Source organism: Perissodus microlepis, chromosome 20 (genome assembly GCF_051167445.1).
Source record: "Perissodus microlepis isolate ML-2025 ecotype Zambia chromosome 20, ASM5116744v1, whole genome shotgun sequence".
NCBI lineage: Eukaryota > Metazoa > Chordata > Actinopteri > Cichliformes > Cichlidae > Perissodus > Perissodus microlepis.
Window position 1 is genome coordinate 25,211,855 of NC_140480.1, and position 21,597 is coordinate 25,233,451.

At 39.3% G+C, this 21,597-nt stretch overlaps 1 protein-coding gene across 7 annotated transcripts in view; it reads left to right on the top strand.

The window, feature by feature from the left end:
• The window catches only part of dlgap4a (discs, large (Drosophila) homolog-associated protein 4a), a 101,685-nt gene that overhangs the window by 63,857 nt on the left and 16,231 nt on the right, over nucleotides 1-21,597 (top strand). For 2 of the 7 annotated variants that reach the window (XM_084916576.1, XM_084916577.1), the window contains exons 2-6: nucleotides 11,258-12,547; nucleotides 12,823-13,058; nucleotides 13,430-13,507; nucleotides 14,066-14,213; nucleotides 15,619-15,865. In XM_084916576.1, coding sequence (XP_084772702.1) covers nucleotides 11,327-12,547; nucleotides 12,823-13,058; nucleotides 13,430-13,507; nucleotides 14,066-14,213; nucleotides 15,619-15,865 — 1,930 coding nt within the window. In that variant the 5' untranslated portion in view covers nucleotides 11,258-11,326. The remainder of the gene's footprint in view (nucleotides 1-11,257; nucleotides 12,548-12,822; nucleotides 13,059-13,429; nucleotides 13,508-14,065; nucleotides 14,214-15,618; nucleotides 15,866-21,597) is intronic. The other 5 variants (XM_084916578.1, XM_084916579.1, XM_084916581.1 and 2 more) reach the window with 4 other exon arrangements.

Below are 21,597 nucleotides of genomic sequence, written 5' to 3' on the forward strand. Positions count from 1 at the left end.
GTTTGTTTTTTATCCCAACTTAGTCTGGCCCCTCATGCAGGGTCAGTCAACCTTGGGGTCACACTGGCATTCGAACCCTCTCTATTACGATGAAGTGGCAAACTAGAGGTCTGTCCTTCAGCACCACCCCCAAGGTACAAAAGTAAATACCTGAGGTGGTTCTAGCACCTGACTGGGACGCCTCCTCCTAAGTGAGGTTTTGCTGAATTACAGATTACTGCTCTGGGATGTTTCTATATACCTCCACAAGAGCTAGAGGAGGTCTACGTATTTCCCCTTAGAGTGCTGCCCCCATGAAATGGACCTGAAAGAAAAACAGTTAAATGAACTTTTTTTTTTAACCACGGAAAATAAATCCATCTATGACAGATCAGCATTTAAGGAATCTTTTGCTTTCTTTTTAAATCAATGAAAAGGTTCATTGGAACCTAGATGGATTACCAATAAATTTGGTGATAGTGATATCTTAGCTTATCATTTTTCTATGCAATAATTTATTTTGTGGGAGGGTGGTTCTTTAGCTGTGGTAGTCTAATACTGGCTCCTGACAATTAGACAAATTAGGATATGCCATATTTCAATGTTCATCTAGGTTTCAGTAAAATCTATTGCCATAAACAAACTGTTGTGCCAATAGTTTTAAATGAGATTCTTCTGATCCCATTGCTCTCGTTGCTGGCTGTACAGCTTTGATGTTCACTGTAATTATACCACTTTTCAGCACTTTATTTAAAAAAAAATCTTTGCATATTAAATATGACCTTGGCGTAATCCTCACAACAGCTTCTGCTCTTGTTTAAGTGTGTCTCTTAATGAACAGATATGCTGCTCCTCAGGCCTGACTGCTGCAGCTGAACTGCTCTCTCCGGTCATGTGCCGTACACACTGAAACCTAAATCCTGATACTCTTGGATGCTCTAATCCCTCCACAGTACGGAAACCGAAACAGAATATTAATTTCATCTTGTTTTTAGCACATTACCCAATTTGAGCAGTTAGGAAATGTTCAGCAGGCCTAAGCTTGCCTCCCATATGATTTACATTGGACTATTGTTGGAAATCTTTTTAATATGACACCCCAGGCTGCAATAAGATATAGCTGAAGTTATGGGAATGCAACTGCCTTTTGCAGCTGAATAATTACACACTGGGTTTCATTACTATTATTATTATTTAGGCTCAAATGCTCACACTGGTACCAGGTTAACCTATTTTAAATAATCCCACAGTACGCCATGAAGAACTGAGTAGGCACAAAGAGGATCTTTATTTTACTGGACATGAAATCCGATGATTTAAGGTCACTGTCCTTCTTTAAATTGAAGAAAATCCAGTCCTGCTCTAGAGGTCAGCTAGTATTGAAAAGATAATCACTCAGAGTTCACAATCAAATGGATAGATTTAATCCAGCCAGAATTAAACCCAATACTAGAAAATGGGTTAGAAATCCAACCAGCTAGTAAGATAGACTTATACCGAGAGTGAGACCAGAGAGAAGATTTAAACATTTGAGTTTAATACTCAAACAATGCTCAAACGAACCCATTGTGTTTCCTGTGACATAGTGCTGTGTGTTCTGCCTTTTCAGTTTTCAAAGTGAAGAATTTCCTCTCTAAGCCCTGCCCCCCAGGACTATTAAAGCTTTGACAGCATTTTAAACAAGCACTGGAGGATTTGCCATGCTGGCTACTAACCAATAGCATGTAATAATTCCCCAGTGCCCAAGTTCTATTCTGAATTTATGGATAGTGTGTTTTAACAATGTAGACATTGGGCTGTGCATGCTTAGCATGCATGACACAACAGCACATGACTGCAGAGGTTAATGCGAGCAGCATTGGGTCCTTTATGTCTTGTTTTGCCTGAGTCCATTGTAATGTCTAAGTCTGTTTGACAGGGAGGAAAGTTCACAGCTCTCCTACAGCTTAGGCTTGCTCTTTTTCATGAAAAGAACAAATTTTTTTTTTTTTTTTCAAACCCAGAATTTGACTTTTGCTCTTATTCGTATCATCACGAGCACAGTTCAGCCTTATCAGCAAGTGCTGTGAGAGATTTGCACATCATTGTGCAGCTCGCCTCTTTTTTTTAAATGAGCACCATAAATGTTATTCTGTCCGGCACTATGACGTTCAGTCTTGCAGAATCACTGAAGTGAATCTTTGTGGCGAGGCAGTGTTGAAGTGCTGGCACAAGACGTTACCAAATGAAAACATGCAGAAGGGAACCAGAAGCAGTACAATGAGGATGGTAAATGGCTCAAGGGAAATGGCAACGTCTCACTCTAATTACACTTCAGTGTGTGCAGTGGTGAACGAGGGAGAGCAGCGTTTTGGGATCATTTTAATGGGCAAAGCACTGATGAGAATCCCATGAACAGCAAATGCTTCGAGCTCTGAATTTTTCAGTAGGCTTCATGTTTTGAGTGCAGCGGCCTCGGTGTTCAGCAATGTGAAAGGAAGATTCTTTCTGATTTTGGAAGGCGTGCATGCATGCCATCCACATTGTCAGTCACTGAATGAGATAAGCAGGTGCTTTGGAAAACCTCTACCTTCTGTAAATACGCAGGGGGTGCAGTACCAAAGCTGTCAGCTGTCTCTCTCAGAGTCTTTCCACACTGTAAATGACATACTCAGTGCATGGCAAGTCCTAAAGTAATAATCCGATCTTCAGGTTGCACCTGTTATGACTTCATTTTCGGCAGTCGTTATTAAAAAGAAATAAAATTTTAAATTTAAAAAAGCTCAAAATAAACTGTAAACATTGACAGCTCTGTTGGGGGAAAAATACCCAGTGTCAACCATAAAGTTGTATTATGATTGCATTTTATCATCACATTAAGTACAATTTTCCTGAGTGTAGCTGATTCTTTCAGCAAAACCCTGCCTTCTCCTGTAATGTGATTGACCAACACTTGGCAGTTAAATCCCTTCCAGACAAAAATGCCTCTGTGTTGCAGCCCCTCAGGTTATAAATGATGTTTGACATTAATGTGTTTTTGGCTATATACAGCTACACTGTCAGAATGGCTCTCTTATATCTGCATTATGTTACAGAACATTATACTGATAATCTCAGAAAAAACCAAAAAGGTATAACGAAACAGGAAGTGTTCTAGCTGTGTTACTATGTTAAAGGACTAGTTTGACAATATGAGTAATATTATTTTTTAAACATAAATAAAAGCTGTTTGTGTCAAGCAAGAAGCAAAAGATTTCAATGCTTTTTTGTTGTGAGTGTAGTTACCATTAACACGTTGACATATAAATGGGTGCATTTGTCGAACATACAGTAGAGATTCCAGAAATTAAATGACTCTAACCATGAAATAGTTGAAAACCTCATAAAAAGATCAACTGTCACTTTTAAACTTGAGTTGTTTTGTACAAATTTAAACCCGTGAGATATTGTTCTGGTGCATTGGTGAAGCAATGTAGAGAGTTGAAATATCACACTGTACCGATGACAGTGATTGACGGTGTTGGCAGTTTGACAAATAGGTTTGGGGAAATGTGTTAATGAGAGGGAAAAATTTAAATGTTCAAAAAATTCCTCTCAGATGCATGTATAATGTACATCATGTGGAAAAGTACTGTGATAAATGTTTAAGGTTTTTGTTCTCATTAGTCCTGTTATCCTCAGTTCTTGCTTTCCCAGGGCAGTAGAGAATAACAGTTGCTTTATCCACAGGAAGCACCAAATGACATAACTTAGCAACTGCAACAAGCTATTAGTAGATTCTCACTAGACAGTGGGGATAGCGGATGGTGTTGGCCCATCTTAAGTGTTATTACTGTTAACATGGACTTTGTACTTGTGGAAATGTGGAGGGAGACAGGCACATTTTCACTGGTTGTCAAGATTTTATTGAATTTCCATGCTTTTGTGAAGTTGGGTTTACAAAATATAGAAGCAGGAAGTGTAAAAAAAAAAAAAAAGAAAGAAAATAAAGAGATAATACTTTTTGTTCATGCATTATTATTATTCATCATGTTCTATTGTCAGTGATTTAGGGCTATAGTATACATGTACAGAACACACAGGTCTTATGTAGATGCGGGGTTGTCAGCACCTGACTGCTTAGCATCACATCCCAGTGATTTACTGATTATTCTACGTGGTGCTTTCACACCATATAAGTACCAATCCTGTTTTATTGATATAGACATGAAATTATTGAGTATTTTAAGGTTTTTATTTTATTTCTACTAAATATAGAATCTGCAAAATATTGCAGAAGAAGGAAAAAAACTTTATATATATATATATATATATATGTGTGTATATATGTATATATATATATATGTATATGTATATGTGTGTGTATATATATATATATATATATATATATATATATATATATAGGGGTGCAACAATACTCGTATCGACATTGAACCGTTCAATACAGTGCTTTCGGTTGGGTACACATATGTATCGAACAATACAAAATCTTTTATTTATTTTATCAACTTTTCTTCTGACAATGCTGTCTGTGTTGAGCGCTCAAGCTAGCAAGACAGAAGCTAAGCTCGATGCAACATGGCAAATTGAACCTCCCCCACCCTCATTCAGATCTGGCGTTTGGAACTATCTTGGTTTTCATGTTAAGCATGACCCTGATGGTAAGCGCATCATGGACAAAAGTGAAACAGTATGTCGGATGTGCCACGCAATGCTCAATTGGTGGGAACTAGTGCGTTAGCGCAGTTAGCTTGTTAACGTGTTGACGCTGTCCAGCCCCACGCACGGGGCGATCCGCGGTAACTCGTTAACGGAGATTTGCCGCGTTATGGCGTTAATGTCATTTTAACGAGATTAACGCTGACAGCACTAGTGGGAACACAATGAATATGACTGCACATTTACACCGACATCATCCTAGTGCAAAGACAAGTGGAAGCAGACAAAAACAACAAGCACGCATGCTACAAACTTTACCTGAGTCATTTAGACAGCTGTTAGCACATGATTCTCCTTATGGGGACCTGATATGTTTAATATGCTGCTGAGAATATAGCCCAGAAGAAGCGTATAGTATAGCTTTTATTTTGGAAAGAGCCCATTTCTCTGTAATAAACTCTCTTTTCCAAAGATGAGTGATTTCTTGATCAGATAGATTTTTTTATTATTATTATTATTTTGTTGTTTCAGCAACATTAAATTTAAAAACTGTACTTTTGAGTTAAAATATATATATTTATAATTTTAACAAATGACAAATTAAAAAGGCATGAACATTTTTTTTGTATCGAAAAAATATCGAACCGTGACACCAAAGTATCGAACCGAACCGTGAATTTTGTGTATCGTTGCACCCCTAATATATATTAAATAACTGAAGTTGTTTCATTTTGTTTGAGCAGGAGTTCCCTGAATATCAAAAACATCTCTAATTTAGTGGTAGAAAAGTCTGATGCATAATCTAAAGGATCCTAAAAACATTTTTTCTCCACTGTGATTTATTTTTCTCTTGATAAGCTACTCTGAAAATAACATTAATGCAAGGTATTTGGGAAGTCACTGACGTCTTCCAACAATGAGCGTTTATTCTGTTTGCAAAGCTGCAGCCTTGATAATATTTGAGCTTGTTTATTGTTTGTCATCTGGCTTTGATTTTCCAACACAATACCATGAGAAAGCAACGTTGTATCGGGGCCAACTCAAAAAATCGCATATACGCGTGTGCACACAGCATACAGTAACAGCCAGTATAATAGGAATACTTTAATAAATCAGCCAGAGAGGAGCCTTGACTGATTAAAATTCTACTTAAGGATGGGAATCTGTCTCTATATAGGACATCTGAACCCTGGATCCTATCTTCTAACAGGGCAGAGTTAACTGTTTGTCACTGTTTATTTTAGTACAATTTAAAATATAATGGGTTATATTAATGTTTCTATCTAAATCTTTTAAACCACTTTTCAGTATATCTCCAAGTACAACAGTTCAGATGAGCAACACTTGTGTTGGAGGCTATCTATAATATTTACCATGGTGAGAGAATGGAGCCACTGTCAGTGTTACTGGATTCAAACTGAACTTACTCGATGACTCAAGTGGCTTCTTGAGTCTGTAGCTTTATTTTTTTTAACTCGAACAGAGAGCAAACTTGAAATGAAACTCCTTTAGTGAATTTAAAGCAGCTGTAATCAGTATGTGCTGAGTCTAATGATTATGTATACTGTGAATGGAACAGCTTAAGCCACACAGAGCTATAACCTGAGTCTGCAGCTCCCCCCAGATCACTCCCACTGCTCATAAAAAACTCACTATACCTGCCGAGCACCAAACAGAAGCAGTTTCCAACCAGCTGCCATCATAACTGTGCATTTAGCTCAAGAGTTAGTTGAGATAAAATTGTTGTTTAAGAAGAGCGAATATTGCTCTTAAATTTGTCAGGTGGCCAGCGGCACAGCGCCAAATGAAGGATAATGTTGCTCTGTACTGTGTCTGCAGGCTGTGCAAACAGGAAACTGTTTGCTAACAAGTTCAACATATCAGCTTAAAAGGTGATAATATGTCAATGTCGTGTTTACAGATTGTTCTTGCAGCACCCAAGTGGCCAAAAATAAAACGGAATTGTTGTCTGCAAATTCGGCAAGCAGGGAAATCTAGTTTATTATAATAGGAGTTTAAGTGTGTTTTCAGTACTGTGCATGAATACTAAACTCATTTTATTTCCCCAGTATGAAGCCAGCTTTAGCACTCATTATGAACTCTCAATGTTACACGTTGTAGAGCTTGAAACATCCCAGTGCTTTTTAAAGTCTCTCCAGTTTAGCTCTTTTAACCTTTTCAGCAGTATATTGCAGTCTGGGGAGAATAGGTGGTGATTCTTCAGTCTGCTTTAGCTGATAAAAAAGACGATAGGTTTTTGGCTGTGTGATTTGTCACAGGGAGAATGGGGTTTCAGACGGCAGAAGAAAAATATGAGCAAAGTGTATTCTCTTTACCTGAGTTCAGCACAGTGGTGCACTGCTTAGCATTGTTGTTTCACAACAAGAAGCCTCTGGGTAGAACTTCCTGGTCAGTTAGCGTCTTCATGTGTAGAGTTTGCATGTGGTCTCTGTACCTGGGTGGTTTCTGTCTTGGTGCTACGGTTTTCTCACATAATCCAAAGACATTGTGTTAGCTTAATTAGGGATTCTGCGTTGACTTTAGGTGTGACGCATTTGCCCCACTACATGTGGGGCAGCTGGGATGGGCTTCAGCTACCATACAACCCCGATTTGGATGGAAGAAAATTGGAGGAGTGAACATATTATATTTCAAATGAGCAGTCGGTTAATTGTTAGCTGAATTAATTATTATGCATTTTTGTCTTTGCCAGAGTATTGCGTTGAACTTACCAATGACTGACTAGTCATTGAAGACTCCCCAAATTATCTTTGTTCTAGGAAAATACATAAATAAATCATATACATATATTTATCAACTCTAATAAAATAATATTCCATTTATTGCGTCACTTGCAGGGACAATATTATTAATTGTAAACTTTCAAGCTCCAGATGTTGTGATCATTTGCTGGCCTTTTTGTTCTGTTTGTGTGATAATACATATAATAGTTCGGTCTTTACATTTTGGTATGCTAACATAAGCAATTGACATTTTTAACCATTTTCCTTACATAACTGAGTATTTATTCTGTCCACACAATGTAAGGAAATTAGCAATTTTATTTCACTTTCAGTGTACTGATTTGTTTTATCTTGATTTTTTTTCTCTGTTTTGAGAAGTAGCCTAAGGTAAATAATATTACTGTAAACACCTGCCCATTTTTTTTCTTAAATGCTTATCTGGTTCAGCGTTGAGGGTGGGCTCGAGTGTATCCCAGCTGTAATAGCACAAGAAGCTGGGTACTGCCTGAGCTGGTTTAAAACATGCTTTTTACATAAAAGGAGCAAATTAAGCCTGAGAATCTGAATTTAAAACCAAATGTACTTTCTTGTTATATTCTAGTAAAGAAATTGCAATATATCTGTTCAACAGCTCTAATTTGATTTTCCTCAAAAGCTATTTACACATAAGATAATTATAAATGTTCATTTTTTTTTTTTAGCCAACATATATCCAGTGTATAAATCACTAGGGACAGCTTTTGTTTTATTAAGCATATTGTTCGTTTTAGTTTTACATTAAATCCATACATTTATCAAGTAACTTTATTTGCGTTTGAGCAAGATTCTTTAATAATATTCTGTGTTTTCATTCAAAACACTTTTTCTTTTCTCCTTTGGGATTTATTTTTAATTTCTCCCAGCTATTTGGGGTTAGTTGGACCTGATAAGTATAAAAACTGAATGTCATCTTTGAAAGGGAAGTAATTGTTTTTTATACAAAAGCATGTCCTCATATGGATACAACAAGTTTATTTCACAGTGTAATACAATAAAGTTTAACAAAGTATGCCAAAATGTAATGTAATATGAGGCCTGGGGTTTCAGGACGATAACATGCACGACTTACAGGTGTTTTTTCAAATACAGAAATACCGTACTATACTTCTCTCTCAACCATTCTAACTCTCATACATTCTGACAATTAAAGCCAATTATCATTTACAACACATTCTGTGTGTCACATCTCTTTTCGTATTATATATAATGACGGTTGTGGCCTTCCATAGTTCACTTCCAAAACCCTTATGGGACCAGGATACTCAAAGAACTGTAAGATCACTTACCACACTACCTAAGCAGACTACAGCTGTAGCTAGTATAACACTGACAGGTCACACCTTAGATACTGAATGACAACACAGTACCTCGAACTGCTAGTTAAAGACATTTCCGTCACCCTGTGACACCCAGTTCTCTGTTCAGCCAGTCACTGCTACACCCGTGTAGTGTGTGAGCATGTGAAACAAGGTCTTAAATGTGCCATCTTCATTGCAGTCTAAGGATTCATTCACCTTGTAATTATGCAGTAGCCTTCTGGCCACCATCTCACAGACAGACAGACAGATGCACTGAACCTGCGACAGAGTTACATGAACTGTGAACAGTATTTCTTTCTCATCTTCCCCCTGTGATGCTCAACACTTGACAGGGTTTCGTTGGTGCGGTGGATGGGTAGGTGGGCGAATTAGCACGTTTCTGTGTGTGTCGGTGTGCCAGAGTGTGTAGGTGTGTGTCAGTTTGTCAGCAGTGGCACCTACAGGACGCGAACACGACGGGGCTACAGTCAGCTCAGGCGGATGAATTACAGCAGCCTGCGCCGTTGTAAAACGCTGGTGTATTTGTCAGCACACTGCTGCGCCCGTCCAGGAACACTGACTCAGATAAGTGGCTGCTCCCTCACTGTAAATTGTGTATGGGAGGTCGGAGAGATGTAAGAAGTGACAAACCAACACAGCAAAATGAAAATGTGTGCAGTTAACATTCTGCATTCAGCTCCCAGGCAAGATTTCATGCTTGCTGTGGGAGAGGGCTCTTACCATTGACTGATCGGTGAGTCACTCCACTCTGATACAGACAGCATCTGTTGGAGCGAATTTAATGCAACATGGATTTCTGCTTTGTGAATTATGAGTTTTCATAACCTTGATGCAATATTACTGTCTTTTCATAGTGAGCTTTGAGGATGAATAAACCTGTGATAGAAGACACACGTGACAGTCACACTCAAATATCTCTCTTTCCTTGATTTTCTCTCTATTGTGTGTCTGTTTTTCTGCTTATGGTCATCCTGCTGATGTGTTGCTGAGGCACTTTATGACAGAGATACATCTTATGCAATAGATGATGAAGTGCTGTGTTAAAATTATCGTTGTTGCACTGGAAACTGTGGTGTCTATTGTTGACTAGGAGGCTACATTAGATTTAGTGTTACCCCAAAAAGGCAGTGAAAAAGCAGCCAATAGCTACACATCAGAGCTGTCATCCCCTGTCAGTTTGCTGGTTATAGCTGTGACATGGACATTAGAGTGAAGTTTTATTTCAGATTGCTCTCTGTTTTTATTTCCGCTTGTACCCAATATAGTTTCCTCTGAAGTGCAACTGCAAAATATTTGCTTTGTCTCAAAATTCTTCTTTTAGTGAGCTTTAGGGAAGATTTATTGTTCCCTTTAGTTAGAAAAGAAAGAATCACAATTCCTAGTACAGTAAGTAGATTTGAGAGGATGGCAAAGGACCAAAAATGATTTGTGGAAATGACGGTTTATTTCCTGCTTTGGAGACAAATGGTGCTTCTTAAATATAAGGCTCATTTACATGTATGAGTCACAAAATCGTTCTCCTATGCACTGTCAGTGTAGTATGTCCTGGCTGTACATCATAATGATGTCTTATATTGGGCCCTTGGCTGTCTAGTTTCCTGCTTTGGTGAAACAATTCATACAGTAAGCTGAATAGCTTCTTCTATTCCCTGTGAATAATATGTGATTTACTGTCTTTTGTTTTTTCAATCTTGAGGCTCTATTGCGCTAATGTATTCAGCGGCAGAATAATAGAGACAGTGATTGAAGGAAAACTGCTTATAAAGTGTTCAGAGCGTTTAAATGGCAATAAATTTTCTATCGCATAGTAGGATTGTTTTAATATTTCATACGCATATACTTCGTTAAAGTTTATATATATTCAATTTGAAGTGTACTTTAAGAGCCAAATACAAAATGTGTGTGTAAATTTCCCCTCAAGCAACACACTGTTATGTAGGCACTTGCTACTGGTGCTCCACCTAGTGGTGTGTTGTTTTAATCAACTTACAGTATGCAGGAACTTACAGTGCTGTAGAGGACAGTAGATCTCCTTTCCACATTATTTTCATTATTGTGTTTCTTCTGTGAAATGCACCACACATTTTCTTTCAGTTACTCCTCTGATAATCCAAGGACACAGAGGGATTAACACTTCTAAATGTGCTCCAACTCTAATTTGGTCATTAGCTTTAAATATGGGAATGTAGAGTTACTTCTATGCTTTTATGAAGCTTAAAATTGTTCACAAATGGCTTGGTGGACTGTCAGCAATCCCTAGAATGGGACAAACACCTGTACATTTTAAAAAGAAAATGAAACATTACTTTTAGAAAGGGCAGCTAAAAAGGGTTTAAAAAAGAAAAGAAAAGAAGAAAGAAAACCTAGTCAGTCAATGGAAATAACAAAAATATGGCACAAATGTGCCCTGAAGTCTTGACATTTTTGTATTTGCTCTTTTCATTAACAGACTGCATGTACTGAGTATCAGCAGCAGAGACTTGAATTTCTATTGTTTAATCGGATGTTTTCTCTGTGTTTCATTTTTCTGCATTGCAGAATGGGCCCAGCAGGTCAGTAGACCCACGCTAATTGGAGACATGTTTTAAGGACAATACCTCAGCCACCATGAAAGGGTTAGGAGCCAACCGCAGTCGTCACCTGTCTGACTCGTGTGAACCAGCGGGCTGTTCCCAGAAGCCTCTATGTCCTTTGACCTCTGACCCTCACAGCTCCTTTCTGTTGAGCCCTACTATAAACCACTATGGCACTCTGGACCCCTATCTCCACCAGTGCCCTCCCACCAGCCCCACCACCTTGACTCCTGACTGCTTGCTGCCTTTCAGCCAGATGTCCAACAGCAGCACTTTCCCTCGTCTGCATTTTACCTCTCAGACTGACCAGGTTGACTGCTCCCAGGCCTGTATGGCTACTGGTGGTGGAGTTGGGCAGGGCAGCAGGGCAGGGGCACTATCCACATCTTTGTCTATGGGTATGGGCTTGGGTCTGGGCCTGACTGGTGCCCCTATGATCACCAGTGGATCGGCCACTATCTCGTCTGCAGCAGCAGCAAAGATGAACCGGTTACCTTCCAGCCTACTGGATCAGCTAGAGAGGCACCTGCCCCTACAGCGTGATGGCTTCAGTACACTGCAGTTCCACAGAGGCCGTATGTCAAAGCAACGCAGTGAGAGCCCAGGACGCATACGCCACCTGATGCATTCTGTGCAAAAGCTGTTTGCCAAGTCTCAGTCCTTGGAAAACTCTGCAATCAAGGGTAGCTTAAATGGGCGCTCTGCAGGAGGAATGACTGGGACTACAGGAAGTGGTGAAGATAGTGGTAGACCAACCCGCAGGAGCAAAAGTAAAGACAGGGCTAAGACTGAAGGGCAAAAGCAGAGACCTAGACCTAGTACACTAGGCCTCTGGGGCTCAGATGATGCCCTGGACACTGACACTACCAAAGCTGGCACTATAGCTGTAGGTTACCGCAACCCACTGAGCATGATGACTCTTGGCAGAGCGGTGTCAGACAGCCAGGCCCCTCCAAGACATATTCCACAGGGCTATAATACAATTTCTGCACATACTCTCAAGACCTCCAAAAGCAGCAGTGACCTCAAGTTCCTGGCATGCCCAGCAACACAAGTAGGATCCAAGGAAGAGGAAGAAAGAACTAGGGGAAGCAAGGACGATACTCTGGTGAAGAGGGGCTCTTGGTCCACTCTCACACTTACCCAGGCTAGGCAGGTGTTGCAGAAGGGCTCTGCTACAGTCAACAGGACCATGCTTAAATCAAAGTCATGCCACCAAGACTTGGCACAACAGTTCCTTCAGGTAGGAGGGCTTGTGAGTATTCATCTCCATCATCATTTTTTGGAAGTTTGCATGGATCTGTTTATAATTTCTCTGTGTATGTCTTGTTTTTTAATGTTTGAGCACCGGGAATCTTTATTGTCACATTTGCAGAGTTTCTCACAAGTTGTGACAATCATATCACCTTTTTTAAGCCATTGCTGCACATCCTCACAATCATATTGCGAAATACTAGGAAATGCACGCAGGGATACTGTATTATCCTGTATTTTAAAGTTTTTAACAAAGCATTTGTTTGCATAATCCAGGTCCCCTTGGGCGACTGGGCAGGAACTTTGGGACATGGAAGGACCAAAGGAACTGAGATCCCTTGTCGAAGGATGCGCAGTGGCAGTTATGTCAAAGCTATGGGAGACGTAGAGGACAGTGATGACTCAGAAGGAAGCCCCAAACCTTCGCCCAAATCTGCAGCTCGTCGCCTGAGCTACATGAAAGCCACCCAGCAGTCACTGAGTGAGCAGCAGCCGCCACCGACGCCACGCAAGTGAGTCCCACAGTGTAGTGAGTCAAAATATGACCTTGTTTATCATGCTCATTGTTTTGCCACTGTTGATTTTGTGCCCTTTTACATTACATCCATTAAAATATAATCAGGCACTGGAGGGGTATTTGCTATAGGGGTATTTTTCTCATGCCTCCAAAGGTAGTCAGCAGGTGGCAGCATCCTGTCATGAATAAATGTCAGTATGTGCAAAAGTACTTGGTCAAAACAAGATCATAGAAGATATACATTGGAGATAAAGATGCAGTCTAAGGAAAGGGGACAAGAAACTATATACATTCCATTTTTATGTGCTGCAAAAGCAGTCGGTGAACTTGTTGCCATGTGTTTTACCTCTACATCCAAACGGACAGGCCTCGTTGCTACGCTCTCATGCGGGAGGATTATCTGTGGTCTCCTCTACAAAGTGCGTGCTCTATGCAGCATCTGAGGTCAGTGTAACCTAGAGGCAGGCAGTGTGGCCCTAACCACCCTAAGTGATCCTACCACTGTTTTCCATCACTTTTTTTGCCTAACCCTGCCAGTAATTTTCCTCTCCACCCACAGTTCCATCTTTCACCTTGCAGGTACCCTGAGTGGCGTGTTAGTACTTTTACCCACTTTCTCAAGTCCTGATTTCATAATATGTAAACTTTCCATGAAAATCACTCCAGCACACCCTGTTGCTTATTGCACACACATTTTCACTAACACCAGGCGCCAACTCGGCAAGGCAGAACAGAGGAAAAAATTTTTAAAAATAAACTGAAATTCAAATCTCTCAAATTCTATTTAGCAGTTTTGCTCTTGTATCGTTATTTCCTCTGTACTGCTATTTAAGCACTAGTACACATCACTATCCACATATCTCAGCCGTGTTTAATTTGAAAAAACCCAGGGGAACATTTCCCTGGTTTAGGTTACTCCTGGATATCATCAATTAAACACAGCCCCTTACTTATTCCAGGCTCTGACTTCTGAGAGGCTGATTATTACGTTCACTTCCACAGCACCCTGCCGTCCCTGAAAGAGCTGTCCACTAATCGGAGCCTTGATAACTTAGACTGCCTGGTGAGTCCTTTGGAGGCCCCTCCACGCCACAGGAACAATGATTTCAGCCAATGCTCTGGCACACTGGGCAGAGGCTCGGGCACACAGGTATGTCTATGATCTCTTTATTATTTATTGTTGTTATAATTGACAAAGATAATTTTAATTAGTCTGTTTGAATTGGGTCTTTTATTAATAAGTTCCCACAGAGAAGTAGTTTTTGCTGTTTTATTTAAGTGAGCAGTGTACAAAATAATCGAAAGCGCTGCAGCACAAACTGCAAAAAAACCAACAATTGTCTTTTGAAAACAGTTAAAATATTAATTTAATGAAGGAAAGATTTAAAGCTGGATTTAATGCAACAATATTTGAAGTATACATACCTTCTAAAATTTCTAAAATTGCATAAATTTGATTGACTTCAAGAACCTGTGTATATAAAATAGACTGCCACAACCTTTACATTTTGAAGCTACTGTGAGAGAATATTTAAATGAATGTCTATAAGACTGCAGAGATGGTTTATGAATAAACCAGTCGGGAATAAACTTGACGAATCAAAATGATGCCTCAGAGTGTTTGCAGAATTTCAGAGTGGAAGATATGACTCAGTAAAAACCTGAGGGAGCTTGTTGTACATCTTCATCAGCAGGATTGGAGGTAAAAATACATTTCATAGAGAAGGAATGGCATCACTACCTTTGAAATGTTTAATATTAATGATAGAGAGACTCGATTTAGGCCAGAGGTAAAGTCAGTCGGACCTAAAGGATTTCTTGGTACTCATGCACAGCTTTTGGAATGAGCAGGCCTAATTTTTCTTGTTTATATGCCACCCACAACACTTTCGTATTTGGTCCTGAAATGCCAAATATAAAAATAACTGCTGATGCTTGTTTCTGCTTCTTTTTATGTCGCTTGATCAAACATTTCAGTTGCTGCCGGATGTCAATGCTTTTTCCCATCGTGCAGTGACAACACAAATCCATGCAACAATGAAAGCTATTTTAGGCAACTCAGACAATGCATTGTGATTTACTTTCATACTGACCCTGAGGCAAACACAAAACGATTAAACTGGTTCTAGGTTTTAGGTGTATTCAATTTTTATACCACTGAACACAGATGTTAAAAATGCCATCGCTCTTTAAAGTGTCCTACAGCTTTATTACTTAGTATAGACTTTTAGACTGCTGCCCACACACTTCAAATTTCCACATTTTTATTCCCAACCCCATCACTCATCTCACAACCCCACAGATTTGTTTTGTTAGTCTTTGGATGACACCCAAGACCTAGTTTTAAAACCACTGCATAAAATACTTGAATGTATAAAGCAGTTTTAGGAAACTCCTCACACGACCACAGAGACATTTTTACCGCATCTCTTTTGGCTTCATTTGCTGTTGATGCTTTGGTTTTACTTTAGTAAGATTTTTATATCTGAGCAGTTTTTCCATCATAAGCATAGGTCTGTTTAATGCATGTTTATCAGTCTGCCCTCTGCCCTTAGCGTGTGAGTCTGCACACGTTCTTTCAGGTATGCGGGCAGGGCTGTGGGCACTCTGTACCGTACTGTGAGGGGGAATCGCAGGCTGTGGAGGCTCTGGATCTGCCTGCGCCTACATGCTTCCGGTCGCGCAGCCATAGCTACCTGCGGGCCATCCAAGCAGGCTGCTCCCAGGATGAAGATACAGCTTCTGTGGATTCAGAGTCACCACCACCCACCACTCCAGGCTATAGCTACAGCTCCAACACCAGTGAGTACCCGAGAGAAGAAGGTGGTCTTAGTGATTGCAATAAGATTACAAAGATTTGAAATTACCTTCGAGACATTCAATTCATTTTGAATTGATTTATATAGCACCAATTCACAAAAACAGTGGCCTAAAGGTGCTTTACACTATAAGGAAAAGATCCTACAATATTAGAGAAAAAACCTCAACAATCAGACGATCCCCTGTGAGCAAGCAAACCAGCCTAAAGGAGGGGCAGTCATCTAGGGTCACTGGCTTGGGAGATGAGAAGAGAGAAAGAGCATAGAGAAGAAGAAAGACAAACTATGGGAGAGAGGAAAAAAGGTAAATGTATCAGGAGTTAAAATAGAGGAGCGTAGAAAAAAGTGCATCATGGCAAGTATGAGCCTAAAGCAAGCATGGTTCAGGGTCAGATGATTTCTGCTGTATTTACTCCGCTTCATAATAGCAAAAATAAGTATTGTCTGGAAAATTGCCCCTTAAAGGAAGAGGCCACTTTCCTGAAATCCAACTTGTTTTACTGTTTTTGAAAAGTACACCGAGTAACAATTTCACTGTGTATATTTAGTGTATGCAAAAGACACCACATGCGCTGCTATTATAATAGTCTTGACAATACTGTACACCTTAACTATTATAGGTATAATTCAAATAAATAGTAGGTTACTTTCCATTGTTAAAAATGTAAAGTAAAAAGGTAGCACATGCAAAAAAAATAATTATTTTTTGTGTGTATGTGTTACCTTTTTACCTATGGGGTTTAAGTGTTAAACTTAAAGGACTGTGGTTTAGAAATACGGAAGGCAGATCCTTTTAAAGATCTATGTAGAGTATTCCTCTTGTTTTATTGCAATAGATAAACACATATCTACCAAAGTACGGGCTTTTGTTATTAAGGTGCTCATGCTTTAACAATAAGAGTTTGCAGCATATTCAGTCTGCAGCTGGATATTGCAAGCTGCTCTCTTCTTTATCGCTGAGAAAATGGATGGAAGATGTACAGCACCTTTCACATAGTCATTATTAGATGGAAAACTAAACTCAAGAACATTTTGCTTGCCACATTTTTTCTGTATCTTTTTTCATTTATGTGTAACATTATTGTTATGTTTTCAGGGAAAAGTGTGCAATAATGACTCCTCCAGGCTGACAGGGTGAAGGTTAGAGATGCTGTTTTAGAGAGATAGAGAGATTTGCAGATAAGCAAAGAAAACTATCTATTTTTTCGCCTACAATTCAGTTCAAGCATTGTTGCAGTAAAGAAGAAAAAATCTGAACATTTCTTAAAAACATCTACTGTGTCTATAGTAAATTCATGCGGTAAATCAAGCTTCACTTCTGTTTTTATGGTGCATGTGTGTATATATTTGTGTATTATTATTATTATTGAACAAATTGCCCTGTAGCTTAAAAGTGTCAGAGTTGTGATGTGTGGTTAGTATTTTTCTTCTAAAGAGTTCTATATGACTTTGATGTTAAATCATAAATTCATACTTATGAGTATTTTAAAAAAAAATTAATTATAGTCCGAGATACTTTTAGAGGTACTTTTAGCTATTCACCACAAAGATCTGCATGTTTGATTTGGCACAGTTTTACACCCTCCCTGATGCCACCCTCCGATTTATCTGGGCCAGCATGAGGGACACACAAGCCTCTGATCTCCTGAGGCTGGTTTTATTTCCCTTTGCGGTCTCAAGACAGGGATCTTTCACATGTAAGGCAAATTTGTTAACTACTACAACATAGAGGCAGGTGGATTTTTCTTAGGTCAATAGTGAATCAAAGTTTTAGGGACTAAAATTTCTGATTATTAATGTTTTTAATTTTTATCTGATTTGACTTTTGCTTCTGTACATATGCGAATGGGAAAAAGCTGGACTCTATATGGACTCAATGTATTTTAAAAAATAGTTAACAAGCTAATGTAAGAGCAGAACTTGACTCTGTATCACCTCTGCTCAGCTGTCTACTCTGCTACATGTACTGCAGAGAGATCTAATCTTAAATAATGAAGATCTTGAATAATGACGCTGGAGCTATTCTGCTGAACAAACTATGTGACATTTTTTTTTTCTAAATGACCACAAACATCTTTTTTTCTTCTTCTTTATGTTCTGTAAAGAAAAGGTTTTCATCTCAGCAGTGTCAGGACAAGGTATTTGCCCCATTTCTGATTTCTTATTTTTTATATACTTGTTCCACTGGAAGTTTCCAATCATCAAGCAAAATGTAATATTAGACAACGATAACCTGAGAAAATACAAAATGCAATATTTTAATTATGATTTAATTTGTTAAGGCAAAAGAGCTATCCAAACCTACCTGGTCCTATGTGAAAAAAGTTATTGCCCCTCTTGTTAAGTCATTAATTAACTGTGATTAACCATATTTTTTTGAGCTAACATCAATTTCATTAGCTATACCCAGGCCTGATTACTGGCAGACCTGTTGAACCAAGACACCACTTATATAAAACCTGTATGACAAAGTGAAGTAGCTTATAAGACCTTAAAAACTACACACCATTCCACAGTTATTATTATTACAGTCTAAAGAAACTCAGGAACAGACGAGAAACAAAGTCATTGACATCCCTCAGACTAGAAAGGGTTACAATGCTATTGCCATTTCTAAGGGTTTGGGACTCCTGTCAAACACAGTGAGAGCCATCATCCACAATCGGAGCAAGCTTGGAATAATGGTGAACCTTCCCAGGAGTGGCCAGCCTACCAAAATTACTCCAAGAGCACATCGGCAACTCATCCAGGCCACAAAAGAACCCAGAACGTCAATTAAGGAACTGCAGGCCTCACTTGTCGCACTTAAGTTCAGAGTTCATGATTCAACAATAAGAAAGAGAGAGATACAAAAAACCCACAGCTAACCCAAAAGAACACAAAGGCTCTTTCTCTCATTTGCCAAGAAAAAAACATCTTGATCATCCCCAAGATTTTTGGGGAAAATATTCTGTGGAGTTTTGAGACAAAAGTTGAATTTGTTGGAAGGTTTGTTTCCTGATACATCTAGGGTAAAACTAACACAGTATCAGTACATAAAAAGAACATCATACCAACAGTCAAACATGGCAGTGGTAGTGTAATGGTCTGGGGCTGCTTTGCTGCTTTAGGATGGAATCATTCATTCTGATCTCTACCAGAAAATGCTGAAAGAGAACCAACACCAACAAGTTCAACCATCAATGGCACAAAAAAGAAGAAAACAAGTCTGAAAAGAAAAGTGGGCCAAAATTCTTCCACAGCAATGTGAAAGACTCATTGTTAGTCACTGCGAACGCCTGACTGCTGCCAAAGGTGGCACAACCAGTTATACAGTTTATTGGGGCACCTTTTTCATGAAAGGTCGGGTAGGTTTGGATAACTCTTTTCCCTTAATAAATTTAAAAACTGTATTTTATGATTACTTGTGTTATCTATGTCTAATATTGGTTTGTCGGATGATCTGAAACATAAAATTGTGACAATCATACAAAAAATAAGAACTCGGGAAATACTTTTAAAATACTTTTACCTGTGTAGCGATACAATATATATCTGTGAAAGATGAATATAAGCTGATAATGTTGGTTGAGCTCTACGTGCCACCCAGCAATTTAGAAATGTTTTCTGTCTGGGGTATCTATTTGATATACTGCAATTCACATGTCTTATTGCTTCATGTACCTAATTCTATTAAAATCTTATATATGAAAACCCTATATTTATATTGTACTCTTGCCTCAAAGACTAATTTTTCTGGTTTCTTGCGGGTTTTTTTTTTTTTTATTAAAATCACAGCATTATAGCATGATTGTAATAGGAGGATAAGGCTATATAATAATAATTATTATATATATATATATATATATAAAGTAGGGGGGACATAGGAGGAAATAGCTCAGTTCACTCCTTTGTTGGGGTAACAATAGATCACCACATGCTGGATATGTGCTTATTTTTTTATGTCTAGACTTAAGTCCGTTCCCGCGGCGCCGCAGACAAACTGAAGCGCACCTACCGTGAACACATTCATAAACAACGTAATACCCAGACATAAACCAATCACCTTCGTGTTCGATTAGTTTGAGGTCCGGCTCTGTCCAATCGTTTAGAGAAATCGGTTACGGAGAAAACGTGGACTCCAATCCTCGTCGTCAAGGGCGTGTACTACAAATCTTTTCTTCACTGTTCGTTGTGTGTCTCCCAGGCACTACACCCGTGTCCATCTCGTCCGCCGTTCATGAATGAACAGAAAATAAGGATTTCTCCGAGTCCACCACTAACAGTAAGGTCTTTGTCACCTTTTTCCCGGTTGAGCGTTATGGTTCTGACAGTCAGCTGCTGTTTGCTACGCTAGCAACAGCGAGCTAACGTAAGCTAATGGTGTGGTAGGTTAACTAGCTAGCTAACGTGGATGAAGAAAGAGGATGAAACCCTGATACAAGCTGTTTGAGCAAGGCGAGGAGCAGCAATGTTGGCTGTCTGTTTTTAGAGTGAAAAGCCATCTCTTTGTTGCCCCGCTGATATCAACTATACAGCGCCTCCGGGTAGCATTACTCAACGTTAAATACCCTGTGTGATAGCACGCCGCGGCAAGCCCTGGACTGGCTAGCAGCAAAGGCTAACGGTAGCCGAGCCGTCATCAGCCCGTTAGGGACATCCCGGCGCGGGCTTAGTTTGGCTAACCAGCCCGTTTATTAGCTAACCGTGGCTAGTGGGTTGTGTGGGTGAGTGATCTTATATTTCCAAATAAGTTTTTATTAGAGACGGTTGTAAGTCGTAATCCACTGCCACAGATCGTTAATTAAAACGATAAAGAAGCTCAGCGGCTCAGTGTGCTTTAAATTGAGCTCATTGGGTATTTAATTTATATCCCCGGTGGTCTTTTGGATTAACGTTAGATGAGGTAACGGCTCTCTCTTATCCCGGGCATGTGACAGTGATGTGTGTCCAGAGGCACGAAGAAAGCTATGATTCACGTTTATCTGAACCCACATATACAATCATATTGGTCTACTATAAAATGCTTCCCCATAGGTCAGAAAGTGAGTGCTGTACTAAAGCCCATAGTGTTGTTTTGTTGACAGAAACTAGGTAACTTTTAAGTCGACTCCACTTGTAATGGTACCGGTATATTTATTTTCTAGACGTCCTGTGGTGTGAAAGGAACAAGTAATTGTCTGGACAATCCAGCTTCTTGAAATGATTTTATCTCACCTGGCACAAGTGGCTATATTTGGTCCAAAGGGCCATCTTTATTCATTCAAGACCTGTGGCACAGTCAATAATTTATCAGCTTCCTGCACTCAGTAGTGCTTCGCAGTTCGGACACTTCTGCTTAGGCTTTTTAAGGACCCCTGAAACAACTAGGATGTGCACATAAAGCACTGTAACATTAGAGCGAAACACAGTAACCGTACTTTAGTGTTTAAATTGACTACCATTGTAAAGTTAGAAAGTAAAAACTTAAATCCTGCTTAACATGTGACCAGGTGTAATCAAACTAGGTGACTTTGAAGCTTCAGAAAAAAAGGTGTGTTCACTGTATCTAGAACTACATTAAACAAGACTTGGTGTGGCTGTGTTTTATCACGGACAGACTATGAGTCATTCTCCACAGCATTACACACTCTTCCTCTCACACTCATTGATGAGGTAATCTCTTGACTGAATGGCAAAGCAAGTGTAGCTTCTCAATAAGGTCAGCAGCAGACGGGCTTTCTAATGATGAATGTG